At 37.2% G+C, this 21,776-nt stretch overlaps 2 protein-coding genes across 2 annotated transcripts in view; one reads left to right on the plus strand and one right to left on the minus strand.

Annotated features, from left to right (window-relative positions):
* Window positions 1–1,047: 1,047 nt before the first annotated feature.
* On the minus strand, window positions 1,048–2,381 carry pfdn6 (prefoldin subunit 6; the record flags this gene model as incomplete). The annotated part of the gene is given in 4 exon segments (NM_001200639.1): window positions 1,048–1,205; window positions 1,446–1,570; window positions 1,670–1,740; window positions 2,209–2,381. Coding segments are annotated over 4 exon segments (381 nt in total). The 3' UTR covers window positions 1,048–1,084.
* Window positions 2,382–3,503: 1,122 nt separating this feature from the next.
* The window catches only part of mrpl11 (mitochondrial ribosomal protein L11), a 45,885-nt gene continuing 27,612 nt past the window's right edge, over window positions 3,504–21,776 (plus strand). Inside the window, exon 1 of the mRNA XM_017474972.3 lies at window positions 3,504–3,636. The gene's annotated coding sequence lies outside the window, so the exon portion shown is untranslated. The remainder of the gene's footprint in view (window positions 3,637–21,776) is intronic.

The following is a 21,776-nucleotide window of genomic DNA, read 5'->3' on the forward strand; positions in this document are numbered from 1 at the left end:
CCTAAAGAGTGATCAGCTATATTTCATAAATAAAATACCAGAACACACGGTACATTTCTAAAAATCTGTTGATTATTTACATATGATGATGGAAAAATGTTTTTTTGTTTGTTTGTTTGTGTGTGTGTGTGTGTGTGTGTGTGTGTGTGTGTGTGTGTGTGTGACGTTTCAAACTTGATTTAAAACATTAGCTTATTTGTTGGGTTCTTATTCATTTTTGATTTTCATGAGGTTAAAATCAAACTAGAAAACCAGCGCTAAGTGTAACATTTTATCATTTATTTCTTGCAGTAGCAGCATAACACAGGATTTAAAATCATAATCATAATAAAAATAAACATCAAAATCGATCTTTAAACTTATTAAAGTTTAAAGTTACTAAAATTATATGAACACAGTAAACTTAGTAAAAAAAAAAAATCTGCATACTACTTTTTTTTCTTTTTTAACTGTATGTGCTCCCTCTCTGTGCCTCCCTGCATCACTGTACATCTCCTTTCTAATTCGCAGTAGGCTAAGTATATCAGTTTGGGCAGTTAAATTCATATTAGATTAATGTACTGTGATTTACTTAATTGGGGGGGGCACTTTTGGGGTTATTTCGGACATCTGGGACATCTTAAAAATTATTATATTATAAACATATATGTAGATGATGTGGACTAACTTTATACATATGTTATAGTAGTTCATAGTATGTATACATGCATCAAAAAATGTATGTCAGTAATGACAATTTTATAACTGTAGCCTATTTAAAAACTTTTTTTTTTTTAACTTAATCTTCACCTCAACTTCCTGTCCGTTGCTTAGACTATCCCTTTTTTGCTGTCACATCAACTAAATAAATTTCAGTGAGCAGCATTTATTTATGGCCTGATAAGTTAAACTGTCAACAATATACCTCAATTGATGCTTTGATTTTACCCAGCCCTTATTATTATTTTTGTTTGTCTGTTCTAAATCTCTTTAGTTGAATGATGAATGAACAAGAATAGTCGGTCTACAATGGTAGGTGGAGTGAAACAGCAAATGGGACCAGGGATGTCTAAATAATGAGGTTTATTTATAATCCATTAACAAATCAGGCTTTGCCAACAGAAAGGCCCTGAGCACGCTGGAACTCTTGTTGCAGGCTGGCGAGGACCTCACGATGCTGTTCAGTCTTTCGCTCCATCTCTTTCAATAATGTGTCATATCGTTTGCTGCACAGAAAAGACACAGACACACATTAAGATTTCAATGCACACAACTGTACTACTGATGCCAATTCTTGGATTCTTGGACTGTTTTCATGCCAAACAATTTACAATAAAATCAATATTATAATATAATAAAATCTGTTTTCAATATTATTCAGAAAACTGTAATTGTATTTCTTATCTAGAAATGTCATTATACTTGCAGCAATATAACAAACTGTACGCAACATATAACCAACTTACATTTCTCCGTTTATGTACTCGAGCCTCTTGCCCACTGTTGCCTTTGCTTCATCTAGATCTTGTTTCACTAGGACAGGTCCAATTAACTTGTAAACTGTATTCTGGCTGTCCAATAAGTCTAGCTCCTGAGGAACACATAGGCCTAATTACACACAATTACACATGGGACACAAAATGCCTCGTTCCCAAAATTCAGGAAACTTATACGTAACAATATTCCTTACCTCTTTAACTATGTTATTCTCGGTAAGCTGAGCCTCAAGTTTCTGTCGGGCTGACATGCTTTTACTAACATCTGTAATGCAAGCAATCATTAGACAAGATTCAAAAACTGTGTCATATGCGTAAGCTTCCTTATACAAGGAAATGCTTAGTTTGCACACTCTCCTAGATACTGCAGTGTTAAAGAAAAGATAAACAATAACAAATAAGAAAAACACAAATAGTTTTATGCACTCATCAGTACTAAACCGTAGCATGCCGTGACTTATATTCACAACCAACTATATGAAGACAAATGGCAGTGTCTAAGCGGAATGGACGTTACAGGCTACAGCAGCACTTAAAAGTGAAAGCAAGTGAGTTTATAATAACAGTAACGCAGATGCTGTCGATCTCAGTGTTTTACTGCAACTCCAATAACTGGGCATTATAATAAAGTAAATAGGACACAGTTGATGTTACCAGAGTCACATAATTGAAAAATCAGCTCGCCCACAGCAGTCACAAAGGGCTTGGTTGGGCATTGTTTTCACACAGATACCTTTTTGGATCTGTTGGTATTTTTCCAGCTCGGTCTGTAGCTTCTTTTGTATTGCGTCCGCCATTCCGATGATTAGTTTTAAACTAATTAAACATCCGTTTTCACCAGATACTGTAACACAATCTGCTGATTTAGCTAGCTAACTGTTCCGTAGCCATGCAGATTAAAGGGAGACGCAGCGCAAATGACGCAATTATTCTGCGACTGACTGAGCGCGTTCGAAAAGTAATGTCGCCCCCTAATGTCCACACACCGTAATCGCAATATTTGTGCAATATTTTAACTTTCCACGTATTTTTATAGTTCAAAATATGTTTATAGATTATATCCAAATATTTGAATTTGACCCGTTTTGACGAAGTTTTAAGAATATATTGCGATACATATAATGTATTTATTTACATTTATTGTTTTTTAACGGATAACTTTACATTAAATTAAATATCATATATGTACAGTATGTATATAGAAAGAGTTAGATATGCAAAGATGAATATACATAATAGAAAGTATGCATGAGCTGTATGTACAGCCGATTTCAAATATATTTTTAAAACATCTTTTGAAATGTATTACATTTGCTATGGCCATGGCTGCTCTCTATATAAACATTACAGAAACATTAGCTGGACAAAAGATAGTGGTGGACACCTGAACACCTGACCATCACATCCATCTGTTCTTTTTGAACATCATATGACAGATATGACAAGCCAATCGGGATGCTTAGGGGATTTTCTCTGAAATAAACACATTCAATAGTGTTATGATTTGATATCCTCTGACGTCCTCGGAACGTCCGCCAGCGAACATTATAAACCGGACCAAATGCGGATGTCCTCGGAACGTCCGCTAGAGAGCGTTATAAACCGGACCAAATACAGACTTGAGTGGACGTTCGCAAGGTCCGGGGGACGTTCCCTCTTTCCTGGGACACTACAGTCAATTTAAAAATGGCATGTCTGTGGACTGGGGGAAGAAACCAGAGTACCTGGAGGAAACCCATGAGACACAGGGAGAACATTCAAGCTCCACACACACAGGGCGAAGACAGGATTTGAACCCCCAACCACTCTGCCACAGTGTTGTCCCCCGTCTTAGTTCCAGTGAAGGGAAACACAAAGACAGCCTATACTATTTACATTGTGTGCTTCGAACTTTGTGGCAAACGTTCGGGAAAGAATCACATGTGAGTGTGATGGTCAGGTGTCTAAATACCTTTGGTCATGTAGTGAACATTCAGTACCTAGAATCATGGCACTACAGTATATGTCCACTAGGGCACATGTAGTTCTTCCTCCTGCACATTAGGAGGCAGTCTCTCAAAGCTTAGCGTAGTTTTGAGGCTGCAATATGGCAGCATACATGCTTCTATGTTAACGTGAAGGTCTTGCCGGGTTTGTGTAAACACAGCTTCCAATCTGTCAGGTGAGTACATATTATTTCACTATTCCCTTGAAATGCGCGGCTTGTCTCGCCTTTAATCCTCCATGTGAGAACTGCTTGGTGATAGATAAATGATTAAACAGCCGTCACGTGCTGCTTCTGTTTGTGTGTGCTGTTTAAGCTGTGTGGTATAACCTATTCAATTGTAATTGTAACGTGGATTTTATTGATGTATGCATGTATATCCTTTGACATTCCGCTGGTAAACAAAGCGTGTTGTGTGATGTTTGTGTATTGTGGGGTTTTCCTGCATATTTAGACATTTAGCTGGAAGAGCACTAACTTTGTTAATTGAGGTTTTAGCAGAGAGAGAATTTTTTACTGTGATTTGTCGTGTTCTCCTTAAATCTCCTTAAAGTGTATGAACCACTTGCATAGTCACTCAGCAATATTAAAAAAGATTCAATCATATCATTAGATGTTGCTTGTTTGGTAGTTTAACTGTTTTCCCTCTCTATCAGGAAGTGTTTGCTTTCAAAGAGCAATAGAATATTGTTCAAGCTCTATTAGTGTTTATCACTTTTTCTTTATCAGATTTTTATTTATTTATTTAGGCATCCCATTACTTTTGCTGTTATAACATTTACAGCAGACGCCCTAATCTAGAGTGACATTCTCATTTAAGTTAAGTTAAGAGCCCAGCAGTGGCAGCTTGGCAGTGCTGTGATTTAAACTCACAACCTTCTGAGCACAAGTCCAGTATCTTAACCACTAAGCTACCAGATCTGTACAGTTACAGTTTTGGCCTTTGGTAGATACGCTTTTCCAGAGCGACTTAGTTCGTTTATTCATCTGAGCAGTTGAGGGACTTAAGGGCTTTGCTCAAGGTGGTGACTTGGTAGTGCTGGGGTTTGAACTCATGACCTTCTGATCAGTAACCCACTGTCTTAACCACTCAGCTAGGTTATAATAACCTGTGCTCTTCTGGGAAGGCTTTCCACTTGATTTTGGAGCAAGGCTGTGGGGATTTGCTCATTCAGCCACAAGAGCATTAGTGAGGTCAGGCAATGATGATGTCATCCCAAAGGTGCTCAGCGGGGTTGAGGTCAGGGTTCTGTGAAGGCCACTTAAAGTTCTTCCACACCAAACTTGGCAAACCATGTCTTCCTAGGCCTTGTTTGTTTTTGTTTTTTTGCACAGGGGTATTGTCATGCTGGAACAGGTTTGGGTCTCTTAGGTCCACTGAAGTGAAATTGTAATGCTACGGCATAGATAGACATCCTGCACAAACGTTGTGGGAAAAGTTTGGGAAAGGCCTACATATCTGTGTGATGGTCAAGTGTCCACATACTTTTGACTATATTGTGTAACAATGTGCTGTTTTCTACAGCAACTGATAGGACAAGGACAAGCAGCTTCTAAGAAATGTCTCTTCATCTAACAGTTGTACGACATTGTAGGAAATTAGGGGTGTCTACTCGGATCAGTTCCACAAATCAAGTTTATTTCTGTATAGTACGTGTGCATTATAAATATCAGTGCCTACAACTATAGGGTTTTGACCTCAAGTTTGAGAAACTATGACATAGAATGATGTAGCGTTTAACACGCTTGTTGTCTCTTTTCTCTTACAAGTCAGTGCAGTGGTGCTGTTTATACCATATCAGTGTTTAAGCATTTACATTAACTTGTAACTTGACGGCTAACTACATCCTATTCAGGTTTAAATCAGGACAAGTTGGAGAAGAGTAATGTAAGGGTTCCATTTTAAACAAGCTCTGAGAAATCTTCAAAAGCCTGGAATCATGCTTTGAATTAAAAGTTTCACATTACATAATTTGGTTCTGTGTAATCTACCCAGAGTGAGGTCACCTCAGAAATGGCATTTTATTTGAAGCAAAAGCTCATTTCATTACAATAATAATAATAATAATAATAATAATAATAATAATAATAATAATAATAATTCGGTTGGCTTTTAGAAGCAGTTCTGACAAAGTGGAGATATTTCCTGTTGTCTGTTTTATCTTTCTTAGACTCTGTGCTGGCCTAGCTGTCTTGATATTGGCAGTGATCAGGCAATTCTAGACACTATTATTGTCCTGTTATTTAATGTAAATTTAATGGTTTGCTTCTATGCTTAGATGTGATGGTGCTGGATAATTATTGCTCTGTATGTAGCACAGGCGTTTTCAAGATATAAACAAATGGGGATTGCATAGTATGATTTGAAATGGTCTGTATACATTTACGTATCCCTGACCTATATGGCTATGTAGTATTTGACCTCATGTAAACATCATTTTGGACAAAAGTATCTGCTAAATGAGTAAACGTGAATGTAAATCTCATATTAGTATGCTGTCTCTATTTAAGACCTGAACACCATTTATCTGCATGGATAAATGTCTGTGTCAGATATTCTGGTCACACAAGTCATGAGGCTGTTTTCTGTTTCAGGGCACTTCCAGAGTATGTTGAATGCTGTAGATGTTTGACTTGCATATATGAAGAGTTTTTTGTCGTTGTTGTTCGTGTGGATATTGATCACAGTGTATCCAGTGAATTTTATGAGTATCTGAGCATAATAATTTCTAGGCAGTTATAGCAAGAATGCTAAGGGGTGTGTGTGTGTGCGTGTGTGTGTGTGTGTGAGAGAGAGAGACAGACAGACTGACTGAGGCAGCGTGAGGGACCTACTGCACTGCTCCTTGTTATAAGGATGTATGCAGTGTTTTGAGATGGCTTATATTAGGATATGTGAACAGGAATCATCATTAGTTTAATTTAATGACAGTTAAGTGCCACAGTGCACGTCCCTGAATGTCCTGTGTGATCATGTTGCTTCTTTTGCCTTACTGTTGATAATAATAAAATTGGAGAGCAATTTGTGTGTTGCTCACTAAATTACAAGCATTTTGATCATTCCAAAATCTTAAAACTCTAAACTGTGTGATTAAAGAACCGTTAGAGATTGGACTTGATAAAAGTCCACAGGTAAATGTGTGTGTGTGTGTGTGTGTGTGTGTGTGTGTGTGTGTGTGTGTGTGTGTGTGTGTGTGTGTATATATATATATATATATATATATATATATATATATATATATATATATAATGTGTGTGTGTGTGTGTGTATATGTGTATATATATGTATACATGTGTATGTGTGTATATGTATGCATATGTATATATGTGTGTGCATACATGTCTGTGTTTGTGCATACAGAATTCTTGTCTTGTAATCTGAGAGTGTAATGATGGTTCTATACCACGTGAGGGCGCAAGATACAATTTAATTATGACCTTGGTTCATTTTGTAAAAAGGACCGTGCTTCACGGGTAGATCTAAATACAGTGCTGTGAAAAAGGTTGTTTTGTTTTGTTTTGTTTTTGTGTGTCTCATACTAAATAGTGTTAGATCAAACGAAACTCAACATAAAACAAAGGTAACCTGAGTAAATGCGCAATAATGTTTTTATATTTTTATTGATGCAAAATAAGTTATCCAACACCTATCACCAATGTGATAAACTAATTGCTCCCTTAAACTTAAAATCTGGTTGTGCCACCTTTAGCAGCAATAACTGCAACCAAACGCTTCCGGTAACGGGAGATCTTTCAATTACTTCTGGGACCAGGATTTACTCCTATGTTTTGGACCACTGACTTGCTACATAATCCAGTTGAGTTTTACTTATGGACTGAAGACCGGACATTCTCCTTTAGGATTTTATGGTAGAGAGCAGAGTTCATGTTTCCCTCAATAATTGAAGTTGCCCAGGACCTGAAGCAGCGAAGCATCCCCACACCATCACACTTCCACCACCATGCTTGACTGTAGATATAATGTTCTATTTGTGGAATTCTGTGTTTGGTTTACGCCAGATGTAACGGGACCCCATCTTCCAAACAGATCCACTTTCGGCTCATCAGTCCACAGAACATTCTATCAGGCTGCATCCAAAATTGCGTACTACCCTAGTACACAATAGGTGAAAAGCAGTACACCAGAGGGGTAGTATGTCTGAATTCTCAGTAGGTAAGAAATACATGAATGACATACTATGATTAGTACATACTGTTTCAATGGCTGTGCAGTAGGGTACTGCATCGAATGCAGTATATACTGTCACAGGGCGTGATTTCAGACGCAGCCTCAAAAGGTTTGAGGATCATCAAAGTGTGTTTTGGCAAAATTCAGATGAGCCTTAATGTTCTTCTGGGTTTGCAGTGGTTTTACCACTCCACTCTTCTAGGATGGCATTTTTTGCCCAGTTTCTTTCTGATAGTGGAGTCATGAACAGCGACCTTTATTGATGGAATAGAGTCCTGTAGGTCCTTTGATGTCATTGGGTCTTTTGTGATTTGCTGGATGAGTCATTGCTGTGCTCTTGGAGGAATTTTGGAAGGTCAGCCACTTCTGGGATTTTTTTTCCCATTTGGGGATAATGGCTCTCACTGTGGACCTTTGGAGTCCCAGAGCCTTTGAAATAGATTTGTAACCCATTACAAATTAAATGAGAATTAATTAAGTTTAAAATAGTAACCACAAATATTGACCTCCCAGTTCTGCCAAAGCACATTGCATTTTAAACTAATGCATGAGAGCATATTCTTAATAGATCATTTTAAACAAATAAATAGTTGCTAACAAAATAGCAAACTGTAAAAAGGAGGGAAGGCAAGTGGGATTAAAATATATATGCGCAACATAGGTTGTGAATTTAATTAACACTGAAAAAACCTAAATGCAGACCTGTTCAAGGTGCTTGTTTCTGACTCACTGCAGTGTGTAGGATTATTTAAAACATTATCATTTGGGCAAAGGGGGGGGTGGTACTCCGGAGTCACTGTGAGTTTTCTTTGCAGTCACAGTCAGAGCTGTCAAGTCGGATTTGGCAGGAGGTTTTGGAAGCACAAATCATACGCTGTCTTAGATGTCATACTTCATTACACTACAATGTTTGAAAGATGTCTGGCTTCATATAGAGCCGATTGTAGCAAGCCAGCTGGCTAACTTTAGCTTGTTAACTAAAAGACAAGCCTAAGAACAAATCATGTCCGATTGCAAAATATACAATTTATATCTTAAATTACACAAGTCAAAATACACCGAGAGCACAGATTGGATGATCGTAATCAACCAGGCATGATAATTTTTGTTCTGTTTAGTTTTTTGTCTTCATTAGTTTTTCTTTCTTTCTTTCCTTCTTTCTTTTTTCATCAAAAATCTTTTGGAGACATTCCTAATAAACATGGCAAACCAATATTAAATGTATATTTAAAAAAAAAAGGCTACACACCTATTTAAGTGAAAAACAAATATAAATGTTTTGTTGGGGTTAGGGCTGCAACTAACAATTATTTTCATAATAATTTTCATAAAGTTGGCCGATTTATTTTATTTTTTCGATTAATCGATTGATTGGATGGGGGCGGGGCAAACTTTGCATAAAAAGCACAGAATTAAACTACAGTCCTAAATTAATAATAAAAACTCACTTTCACTGCACCTTGTGGTTTCTGTTACTCACTGCCTTTAGACATTATTTTTACCTGTGTTTACTTTTGCTCATAGTGTTTTAATTATACATTACAGATCTTACCCGTGCTACATTCTGTATCAGGGCATCTACACCGCGCGTGATCAGCAACGCGGCCTCGTCACTAACATATCACTTCCGTTATAATAAACAACAGAATTTACACTGCAAGCGTGCAAATACAGCATATAATGACAATAAACGCAATTAAATTAAACCTTTTAAGCAGCTTGCACCAGTTTCCCCTGGCCCTTATACACAGTGGAGCATTTCGGATATAAACACAAGTGTCCTCGTGCAGCACTGTTTGATCTCTGCAGTGTTTAATATAAAATGCCCCCTGCCTTAGAGCAGTGGTTTTCAAAGTGGGGGCCGCCAGAGGGCGCCTGGGGGGCCTCAACAGTTTGGTGTGAAAAATAAATAAATATATGATTTTATATATAAAATTCCTGATGTAATTATTAATAAATTTGAAAAAAAGGGTGATATATTCAGAGGTCTGTATTTTCAATAGTCTTGCAAAAGCGGGGCCTCGGTCAAATGTTAATGCCATTTGAGGGGCCTTGCCCTGGAAAAGTTTGGGAATCCCTGCCTTAAAGGACTTTCTTCCTCAGTCACGTGATGATTTCGCCTACACCTGATGAGGACTGAGGTCATGTTGGAAATAAAAGTTAACGCTGACAAAAAGTCAACTGAAGAAAGTCATTGTCGGTGACTCTGGGTGTCTGCTAATGCTAGCGTGCGTATGACGTCATGTGCCGTCGACTAGGAAGTGGCTTACACTTCCAGTTAGTAAAAAAAAAAAAAAAAAAACGCTAGTGAGGTATTTGAGATGATATTACCTTTTTAAAATTCACTCTCTAGACTATAGACACATGGTGCATACTGTAAGTGTATAGTACGCCATTCGGGACATAACTTTAGTATTTACTCTCCGAAATGTGTTTTCGGAACAGAAGTAACATAATGAGTAAGTCTCCCCCGTGCAGCGCGCAGACCAACTAATCGATAATGAGATTCGTTGACAACGATTTTCATAATCAGTTATTATCGAGTTTATCGATTAGTTGTTGCAGTTCTAATTGTTGTATCACACAAGCCTACTCTCCACACTGTCTGGCCAACAAATGTTAACCAGCCAGCTTGGTAACATCAACCTCAGAGTAGGTCTGCACAATTAATCGAATATTGATCTCGATTATGATTTTGACTGCCCATGATTACATGAACATGATCGACTGCGATATTGACGTTTAAATTTCATCCTCTGCTCATAGAAAACTCCGCTGCAGATCAAATCAGCCGCTTCTTAAACTTACTGCCAGTCACCGTAGAGCGAGCGGTGCAGGGATGATGTCATTTTGTACGCCAAAACCCAGAAACAAGTTAGCATTTGAACGCTCGTGCTGTGAGCTTTGCTTCTGGTTTCAGATCGCACTGTGTGCTCCAGCGCTTGTGCGAGGGGGAAATCGTGACACTATCAAGTTGCTAAATGGGACTGCAGACGTTGAGCAAAATCCGTATTATGGAAAATCTTTTTAAATCAAGTTTGGAAAAGTTGTCGGAAGCTTGGTGACGTTGAAGTCGAGCGACCGTGGTGTAGTTCATTTATAGTATACGGTTTATGTTTATTTCTGGCGATTGTATTTAGGCTTCAAACTTCATAAAAGTTGTGTTCATTTGTGAAAATTATCTTGATGGAGAAAATCGTCTCAGTGTTGTAAACTTTTGTTGACCACAGAGCTTATTTTTCACAATAACCCAAAAGCCTATGGGAAAATCCTATTGGGTTTTTGTCGAGGGAACCAGTGTGATGATAACTCCTGGGTTCCGGTACAAAATGACGTCATCCCTGCACCACTCTATTGGGTGATTTGGCTGTTTATCTCCTCCTGTAAACACTGTTATTGCCTTTTCTGCATTCGCCTGAATTGTTTTCATTTGCTTGCATTATTGTTATCTTTGATTGCATAATTTAATTTGGTTGATGGTATTTTTATTTTTACTTATCCTATACTTTTGGTACAATTTTATTTATATTTTGCTTCTACGAGATGATGCACTTTAAGGACCAGTCTAATTTGATGCAAAGATTTGTACATTAGCAGGAGCTAACATGCAGGTGAAAGCAGTGGTCTGTTAATTTAAATGTATAAGTGCAATAAAAATGTTGTCCCTAAAATCAATGAATAACCGTGATAAATAATCATGATCTCAATATTGATCAAAATAATCGTGATCATCATTTTGGCCATAATCAAGCAGCCCTACCTCAGAGATGTTCAGCACTGCAAAGAATAAGGACAGACACATCATGTCCAGAGGGCTGAACGATCTGAGCTCAACAAAGAGTTCTGATCCCACAAAATGAGCACAGATGCATCACGGTGGCTCGCTATGGCCAAGCAGAGCACTGATGGTCCACACCACAGGACATACAGTGGAAAGTGGAAGTTTGTATTGAGTGCAAGAGTGTTTGAATTCTACTTAATATTCAGTAACTGGTAGTCACAATAGAGGCCCTTTGTGACTCTGTCTCAGATTGCATACTGCAGTACTAATTAGTATGTCAGTACATCAGCAATGTCATTACTGTGTAGAAGTTTGCAGCAATCCATATGGGAGGAGGGGCCATAGCAGAACTTGTTATGAAATAACCTCTTGCTGACAATAACATATCAAATCCTGTGTGTGTGTGTATGTGTGTGTATATATATATATATATATATATATATATATATATAAGCTTACATTGAGCAACATTAATTATAAATTTCAGCAATCTTTGGGTATACAGACAAGGATGGGTGTAAGTCAGCAAAGTGTAAATATTGGTAGATATTTGGAGATACCAATTAATTAGTGGTTCTTGTGAGATGGCTCTACCATTTAACAATGATCTTTGGGCTACGATCCTCTTGGGGAAACTCTGCCTTGACTTCTATGAACCATACACATTAACATTCTGTATGTCTGCCTCAGTCAATGGGTATTTGAAAAGGGAAAAAGCATTCATGACAGCAGAAGGTTTTATACACTGTACCTGCACTTAACCAAGTGACCAGTGAGTCATGGTCTGCTCAGAAATTAGAGAATTAGTATGGCTAAAAGGCTCTGTAATGATGATCGTATGACCTGGTTGCTTTTTATCTACAGATCAATAAGTGTATAAGGAGTACTGAGATTTGGCCAGTTCCATTAATGAAGTATGCATAGGGAACCAGAAAGTAGAGAAATCACAATTGAAGGAGTCTTGGGAAAAAAAACCCACGTTTGAAATGTTATTTAACAAATGAGACTTGTTTCAACACATTCAGTGCATTTACACGGACAACAATAATCCAATATTAACCCGATTAAGACAATACTCTGATTAAGAAACTACCATGTAAACAGCAATTTTTAATTACCTTAATCCAATAAAAGTCGTACTCTAATAAACACAAATTGAATTAAGACTTGTTTTAGTCGCATTATCAATGTGCATTATAGACATGTGCACACCTTAATCACACTATTAACATCGTGTGGGAGTTTTCACCGCATTTTGCGACAGGACATGTACACACATGGCGGTGCTCAACCGTTCTATGGCAAACAAGACAGCACGGCTGCATCCGAAACCGCATACTTACCTACTGTATAGTAGGTGAAATACGTGTGTGTGTGTGTGTGTGTGTGTGTGTACATAGTAGGTGAAATACATGTATCTCAGCTACTATATAGTAGTTAAGTACGCGGTTTGGGACACAGCCCACAGTTTCAAGCAGTCGTCTATTTGCACGTACAGCATGACAAATAATTACCTGCACTTGAAGCGTTCGTAAAAATTTAAAATAAAAACACTCAAAACTGTATATGGTACCATAACGAAGACCAACTGTATATTGATGCATGAAATTCTGGAGGGAACATCGGACGCCGTGGCGTGGGGACGTAATGACTTGTGCTGTTAATCTCTCTGTTATATAACGTAAAACGGGAGCATGAATGGAATATTCTAAAAGCAACTCAAGTAAACACCTTAATCACTATATTGTCTTATTCAGAATAAGGCCAATAATTAGGTTATTGCTGTCCATGTAAACGTAGTCATTGTTTCACAATCAAAAATATGCATTACATCCATTAAAAAAAAAAAAAAGAATAAAATTTAATTCCTTTTGGAAGCCTAATTTGTCATTGACCCAATTATACCCGTTAATCTGTTTATGTGGAGCGGCTGCCGTACAAGTCCCAGTGTACGTTTGTTGCTATATAAATGATAAAGTAGTAGAACAAGAACGTTAATATAAACCTATGCTTTGCCTCGCTGTTAGAAAATTATTCAACACTTTCCGACCAAACAGAGTTAAGTATTCAACAGTGCTACAGTATAATGCTATTTAACTGTGCAGTTCTAGAAGGTGCCACAATCAGAACATAAAATGGTTTGTTAATTGGTGAAATCAATATTACGTGACCTCCAAGAGCAAGTAGTGGTTTCTGTGGCCTGGTGGCTCAGGGTGTAGAGGCTTTTTATTTTAGAGCTAATTGACCGTAGGTGGGAATGGAAAATTGCTGCAGTGGGGTTTGTGAATGGAAAATTGATGTAGGGGTGATTTTCTCTCTTTAAAAAATTCTCACAAACTTCACCTGTGATGAGGAGGAGTTCTTCAGGGCACTTCACTGACCCTCCCACACATCCGCTACTATCAATATGCAACTTCTGGATCAGTGAACAGAATACTAATATACTGCTGTGCTCTTTGAATTGTGATGTTTCTGTGGACTCTGTGGCTTATAAAAGATGGGCTGCAGTACGAAGCAGTGTGGAGTTTAGTTTCATTAGCCTTTTTATAAGTGGTGGGCATCACAGCTGCATTTGAGGTGCACATATCCATACATAACCAGCCATGCAATAAAGGCTACATGCAGGCTTAAGGGCATGTCCACCTATCCTATGATAAATATTGAAAAGTTAATTGAGTGATCTTTCCTGGATGGTGTTCCTCCAGGGTAGTTATACAGAAACTAAAGCTGTGTTAAAAGGTTGGCTCATTCCCTGAAGCTCAGTACTTTAAAAAAAAATAAATAAATAAAAATAAATAAAAAAAATAAAAAAGAAATGCAAATCTGTCTGTCACAGCTGTTTCTATGCCCATGCAGTGACTTCATGGGCATGATTTATGATCCAGAACAGAACACAACAAAGTTTGGAGCATTTAATTCAACACAATTCTACAATGAACTGCTTTCAAGACTGATCTCGGTTATTATTCTGGTTTAAATTGTTAGTTTGATTTGTTCTAATGAAGGTATTACATTTCAAAACTGTTTTTAAGTTCTGGGTATTATATGATTAAGAAACCTTCAAAAGAGTTTTACAGCTAGGTAGAGTACATTTGGGGAAAAATGTAGAACAGGTAAACATAAAGCATAGTTATATATTTCTTTGATAAAATACTTATGGCTAAAAGCAGGCGTTTTTATTTTTTATTTGCGCAGCCTGAAAGGTCTATTATGTCAGCATTGATGTCGCATGTTTACACATCATGTTGACACTATTTTATACAAATGACTACTCATAAAGTGAAACAATGAGTGCAAAAAAAATAATAATTCCCATTAATCACCCAAGTTTACCTTTTTATTATTTTTGCATGCACGCTTCACAGCAAACATCCATTCTCATTAGTGTAAAGAAATTCACAAAGAGGGACTTTTCATTTATCATTTCTGTTTCAGGTTTGTTTAATGCATTTTCCTACAGTAATGTGTTCTTGCAAAAATGGTTAGCTACATCATCTTCAAAAGAAATAATGCACGTAGTAGAAGGCTGTAATGTAGAAGTCGATGTGTTGGAAGCAGGAAAAATGGGCAAGCGTAAGGATCTGACAGACTTTGACAAGGATCAAATTGTGATGGCTAGACGACTGGTTCTGAGCATCTCCACAACAGCAAGTCTTGTGGGGTGTTGCAGGTATGGAGTCGTTAGCACCTGCCAAAAGTGGTCCAAGGAAGGGCAGTAGGTGAACAGTGATGGTCACGGGCACACAAGGCTCATTGATGTGCATGGGGAGCGAAGGCTAGCCCATCACTTCTGATCCCACAGAAGAGCTTCTGTAGCACAAATTGTCCACTGCTTAAAGCACCTACAATTGGCATATGAGCATAGGAACAGGACCATGGAGCAATAGAAGAAGGTGGCCTGCTCTGATGAATCACGGTTTCTTTAACATTGGCATGTGTGCTTGCATCACTTATTTGGGGAAGAGAAAGCACCACAACTTGCAAGAATTAAAAGAGCTGCTGATAATGTCTTGGTGCAAGATACCACAACATACCTTCAGGGGTCTTGTGGAGTGACCTGCACGATATTTGACAGGTGGTTTTAATGTTGTGGCTGATCGATGTAACCTTTTTGCAATACCTGCAAGTACACACAATCATACACAATATACAGTCATGTGAAAAAAAATAAGTGCACCCTATGGAAATTGTTGGGGGTTTGTTTTAACCTATTTGGACAAGCAAACATTTGATCCTCTTTGAAACAGTGCCTATTAATAAAGGTGTTTCACGCTAAATGACATAAATTGACATTTTGTAGTAATTTTCACAATTTAAATTACCAAAAAAAATAAACAGATCAGTCACATGGAAAAAGTAAGTACACCCCTACATTTATCACACCTTTAGATACAGGTGTTCAAGATTTGGTGTCAGTGATTAGAACCTGCTTAGGGAGTGCAGGTGGAACCTGTCTTATTTATACCCCTCTCATATCTAATGTGTGTTGTTCTGTTTGCTATTGAGGTATGTGGTGTCATCATGCCCAGATCTAAAGAGTTCTGTAAGGTCTTCAGAAAAAATGGTGTGGATGCTTATGAGTCTGGCAAGGGATTTAAAAAGATCTCCAATTTTTTTTAAATACATCATTCCACTGTAAGGAAAATCTACAAATGGCACAGATTTCAAACGACTGCCAATTTGTCCAGGGCTGGCCGTCCCAACAAATTTAGCCCAAGAGCAGATTTTATCACAGGATCTGCTAGTAAGTCTTGCAATTGTTGGTGCCAAAGTGCATAGTTCTACAATCAGAAAGAGATTGCACAAATTTGAGCTGCATGTGAGGCGTGCCAGGAAAAAGCCTTTGTAAGACTACAGTTGGCCAATGAGCATATAGGCAACGACCAGGCCTTTTGGAATAAAGTGCTCTGGACAGATGAATCAAAGATAGAGTTATTTGGCCACAGTAACAGCAGACATGTTTGGCACAGACCAAAGACAGCTTTTCAGGTGAAGCACCTCATACCAACTGTGAAGCACAGTGGTGGAAATGTTATGGTTTGGGGTTGCTCCACTGCCTTGGGGACTGGACAGCTTGCCTTCATTGATTCAACTATGAATTTTACATCATATCAAAGAGTGCTTGAAGTTAATGTGAGGCCATCTGTCCAAAGGTTAAAGTTGAACCGAAAGTGGACATTTCAACAGGATAATCATCCTAAGCACACTTGCAAATCCACCAATTAATGGCTCAAAAAGAAGAAATGGAGGGTTATGGAATGGCCTATAAAAAGCACAGATTTGAATCCCATTGAAATGTTGGGGGGGGGGGGGGGGGATTGAAACCGGCCGTACATGCAAGAAAACCCTCAAACATCTTGCATCTGAAAGGATATTGCATGGAAGAGTGGTCAAAAATTCCAGCAAGCCTGGTGGACAATTATGCAAAATGCCTTCAAGAAATGATACTAATTTTTCCACAGGAGGATATCACATCTATTGATACTTCTGTTGAATTAAGGATTGAAAGAACTATTTTTCCTTGTGGCTTTGTTCAAATCGATCAACTTCCTTTTGCTCAAAGAGGATCAAATATTTGTCTGTCCATTTGTCAAAAAAGCCAACAATTTCTATGGGGTGTACTAATTTTTTCACATGACTCTGTTGCAAGGACTGAAATTCCATTCTTGTCAGCAAGATAAAAGGCTGTATTTTACCTCTGAAAAATAGCGTATTCTTCACCAGTGCAGGTTTTGCTGCATTCTTAAAACTGATGCAAAAGTATGAGAAACAAGTAGCCAGATTGTGATTGTAGTAAATTCTGTGCACCATTTGGTTTGCTTTTTTTGTTTTTTTTTAACCTTCATCATTAATAATACTGCTCACCTAGTAATTTACCACATGAACACTTTCTGTGATGCATGAGTAGCCAATTTTAGTAGTCTATACTTTTCTATATTATTTATTGTAACAAATCCAACCTATTTTGTGAGTGGGAGGAGGAGTGGGGTGCAAATGCCTTGCTCAGCAGGTCTTACAAATTGGTTATTCTTGGGTCTAAACAAAGCTGTTTTCCCATGTGTGCAAGTTCAATTTGTTTCAAACTGAAAATAAATATATCAATAGAGGGAGAAACCTGATGAACTGGCTGGCTTTCAAAATGCCAGGTTGTAAATCCTATATATGCAAATGCTGCATAACGTACTTTGTGGCAAGAGTTGTGTCTTTCTTAGTCATTTTTGGTCTCTGGGCTATAAATCAAATGCTGCTGTTCTTGCTTATACTGATGAGATTTAGGTATTACCTTTTATCTAAACTTCATTATCTTCATCTGAGAAATGAATTAAACAGCTGATTAGGCTGCTTATTTGCTTATTTTTCAGTAGTGGGTGACAGAATTATGTCAAAGCAGTATAATAATATGTAAACCAACATATAAGCCCGTCACGATAACTACTTTTGTTGGACGATATATTGTCACAGAAATAATTTCGATAAAAGATATTATTGTCATTTTAAGACCATTTTATGCCACTGATATAATGATAATATCAGGGTTGGGTGGGTTACTTAAAAAATGTATTCCGTTACAGTTACAAATTACTTCCTAAAAAATGTCATCAGTAACATCATCCAAATATCACAATATGAAAGTAATGTAATCTGATTAGTTTTGGATTACTACAAGGCCACATATGTAAATAAAGTCAAGAGAAAAGCAGTATGATCTAAAGTACTTTTACAACCCCAATTCTGAAAAAGTTGGGACAATATGGGAAATGCTAATAAAAACAAAGAGGAGTGATTTGTAAATGTACTTTGACTTGTATTTAAACAAGAAAAAGTATAAAGACAAGGTATTTGATGTTTTACTTAATCATCTGCATAGTTTTTTGGAGGTAAACGTTTTGATTAAATTGATGCATGCAACACATTCCAAAAAAGTTGGGACAGGGGCAATTTAGGACTACTAGCGATGTGACAAGTTGAAATAAGAAGGTGATGTGAAACAGGTGAGGCGATCGTCTAATCATAGTATATAAGGAGCCTCCAAAAAAGGCCTAGTCCATCAAGAGCAAGGATGGGTCGAGGCTCGCCAATCTGCCAGCAGATCTCCAACGCTTTGAGAACATTCCCCAAAGACAGACCGGTAGGATTTTGGGCATTTCGCCTTCTACAGTGCACAATATAATTAAAACATTCAAGGAATCCGGTTGAATCTCAGTGCATAAAGGGCAAGGCTGAAAACCACTTCTGAATGCATGTGATCTCCGATCCCTCAAACATCACTGTCTTACAAACCGTCATGAATAATAAGTGTTATTAAAAGAGAAGGTGATGTTACACAGTGTTAAACAGTCGACTGTTTTGGAGTGTGTTTCATTTAAAATCTGATGACTGTGTATATTTTCAAAAATAAATTAAATTCACAAAGTAAAATATCAAATAATATGTTTTCAGTATAGTACATGGTGAATTGAGTTTTCAAATGACTCTATTTTTGTTTTTTTGTTTTCATATTCCATACTGTTCCAACTTTTTCGGAATTGGGCTTGTATTTAGAGCTCATATTAGAGCTTAAAAACCTGTTCGATGTTTGGATATGTTTTAAGAAAATAAATGAATAAATAAAAGATCATGTATATTTATGTATCCTAAATCAGTGACACCTAAATAAAATAGAACCACAGAACCAAAACTATAAATAAAACGGACTGTAATACAATAATGTGAATTTTTTATGCTTGTTATTTATAGTTCATTCATTATTCATTTATATCTTAAATTCAAATATTCAAAGTTCGAATTTTAATTCATCTTCAGCTAGCTAACAAAAGTCTGCGAGTTTTGTGCCAAAATAGATGGCACAAAGGTATTGGAGGTAATTGGAGCTCTCCATCATTTCCTTGAATCATGAGCAGGAGAAAATAGTGAACAAAATCAGAGCTTGTTCATTTCATTTGCCACATTTTATGTTACTTTTTTTCCTCTTTATTCTATTGCCGCAACGAAAATGACAGCCGCCTAATATTAGGCTCTGACCGGCTGTACCTGTACCTGAATATACAGAAGTGCAGGTAACTTGGTAACTTCTCAAAATGACTGTGCACTGTGGCAATGTGCTATTCACACAGTGAAAATCAGCATTCAGTTAATTATGCATCTAATACAGTTGCACTGTTTGTATTGTACATTCTTTCATGGAGAGCCTACACCAAAACCAGGAATCATCTGCACTTGTGAAGTGACCAGATCACCATGATTGACACACTTTATAGTTTATATGGTTACACAACCATGATATAACTGTTAAAAAGAGCTCTTCAGTAGCTTTCAAACAATAGGAAATTCTGGAAGTCAAATGTGGAAGTCTGGCATTATAGCCCACTTTGGAGCTCTATTTCTGATTAAAATGATGCATCAGGTGCTGCTAGGGCGCTCATTGTAGTTCAATAATTCATTTTCACCCAGCTCAGAGTTTTTGTGTATTCAATAAAATTTTTAGAATTGATAAAGTTCTTTATTTTTAAGGTATGGAGTACAGCTGTAGTACATTTTATTTTATTTTTTATTCTTTTCTTCATCTTTTTTCGCAATTTTAAACCGTTATAAATGTTAGTTTCAAACAGACAAACGTGCACATTGTTTTGTATTGTTTGTTTCAGAAATAAAATGGGAGATTTTTTAGTCCTTCATTTTTTTTCTTCAAATTCTGTTTAAAATATTCTGAGAATGTAATTGAATCGGAATGTGAAGCCAGTATGGTGTATCGAATCAAATCGTGACCGGAGTGTATCATTGACCCCCCCACACCAAGTTTGTTGGCATCTTTACACTTCCCAGTTATTAACTAGCAATCAAACACACAGAACAATTAATGTCTGAGTATTGACAGGAAAGGAGAATGTTTTATCAGCTCCATTTGCCATTTTTTCTCATTAGTTTGTTACTGCCACTCCGTTCCTCCCCTTCTTAGCTCTGTCTCTCCCTGCATTCCTGCCAAAGCCAAATTAGAAACAATGCACAATGATTTCTCAGAATGTATTAATAAGTTAAATGTAATTTTTTTTTTTATAGGATAAAATGTACTTGGTTTGTTGTCTGTATACTTGTGCACAGTGCCAAAGTATCACTTATGTATGGGAAATACTGGAATTTCTAATATGCATCAAAAATCCTCTGGTCAGTACTGAACATGTGTACATTATTAACGAAATCTTTAAGAACACATCTTTAATTAATGTTTATTTTAATTTATTTACATTTAAAAAATGAGGCAGTCACAATTTGAGTGTAAGGGCCCCTGAAATAAAAGGTGTTTCAGAGCTTTTTGCATCTGACCCTTACTGATATGGATACCAATATGATACCAATATGAAAACATATGAGGAGATGTTCTTTTTGTTATAATTTTTTAGTTCATCACTTCCGGGAAAGCAATAAAAAAAATGTATTAATCATATCTAGGTGCAGCTTTGTGATCATCAACAAGAATTCGATTCCATCTTTAGTCACTATCAGGGCTTCTCAATCAGAAAGAGTAAGTAAAAAAGGTCTTATGGATCTCTTTGCTGTTCTTTGTATTTAGCTAGCTACTGTCAGATCTGTTTAGATTTGGCGGTGTGGTGTTTCGCCGTTGTGCAAGTCAGTCAAGCGGTCAACATACGGAATCAAATCGGATCTAACAAGCCATGTCATATAGGGACTTCAGCATTCAAACTGTCTTTTAATGCCCTTTGTTTGGTTTACACAACGTGTAAGCTTTTATAAACACTGACATCCTGAAATTGCAGGACTGACATTTAAACAGAATATCACTCCACCGCCTGTGCTGTTGTGGTGGAGAAAAAGAAAACAACAATCTTTTTATTATTTATTGTTCTATTTCCAAGACCAGAGAAGTGTTTGTGAAGCAATAAACAAGCATGGAAACATCCCCATATCAAAGAAGACAAAGTCATACGTTGGTTCTTGGTAAGATAAGTTCTAAAAACGGATCAAATAGCACTTTTTTTCAGTAAATTACTTCACTCAGGCTGTCGAGCTGTCGTCGCACTCTTCAGATTCTGACTAGTTCATAGAGATTGCACAGGAGAGGAAAGGTTGCCAGGCGTTCACTCTCTGACTGACTTAATAAATTGATCCAACCTGCAACACGCTTCTTAAAGAGTGTAAATGCATTAGAGCTGCAGCGTAAAGAGGGATGGAAATAAAGGGCTTGACGTGCCTGGCATTTGAAGTTTTACAAATCAAGTATGGGTATTTTCAGCGAACACTTTTCAGTGCTATACAGTACACACATTAAAGGTTCCGGTCCTGGTCACGCTTGTGCTGCCTCGATGCTCTTTAAAGGGTTTCCTTGCTTTT

Source organism: Ictalurus punctatus, chromosome 8 (genome assembly GCF_001660625.3).
Source record: "Ictalurus punctatus breed USDA103 chromosome 8, Coco_2.0, whole genome shotgun sequence".
NCBI lineage: Eukaryota > Metazoa > Chordata > Actinopteri > Siluriformes > Ictaluridae > Ictalurus > Ictalurus punctatus.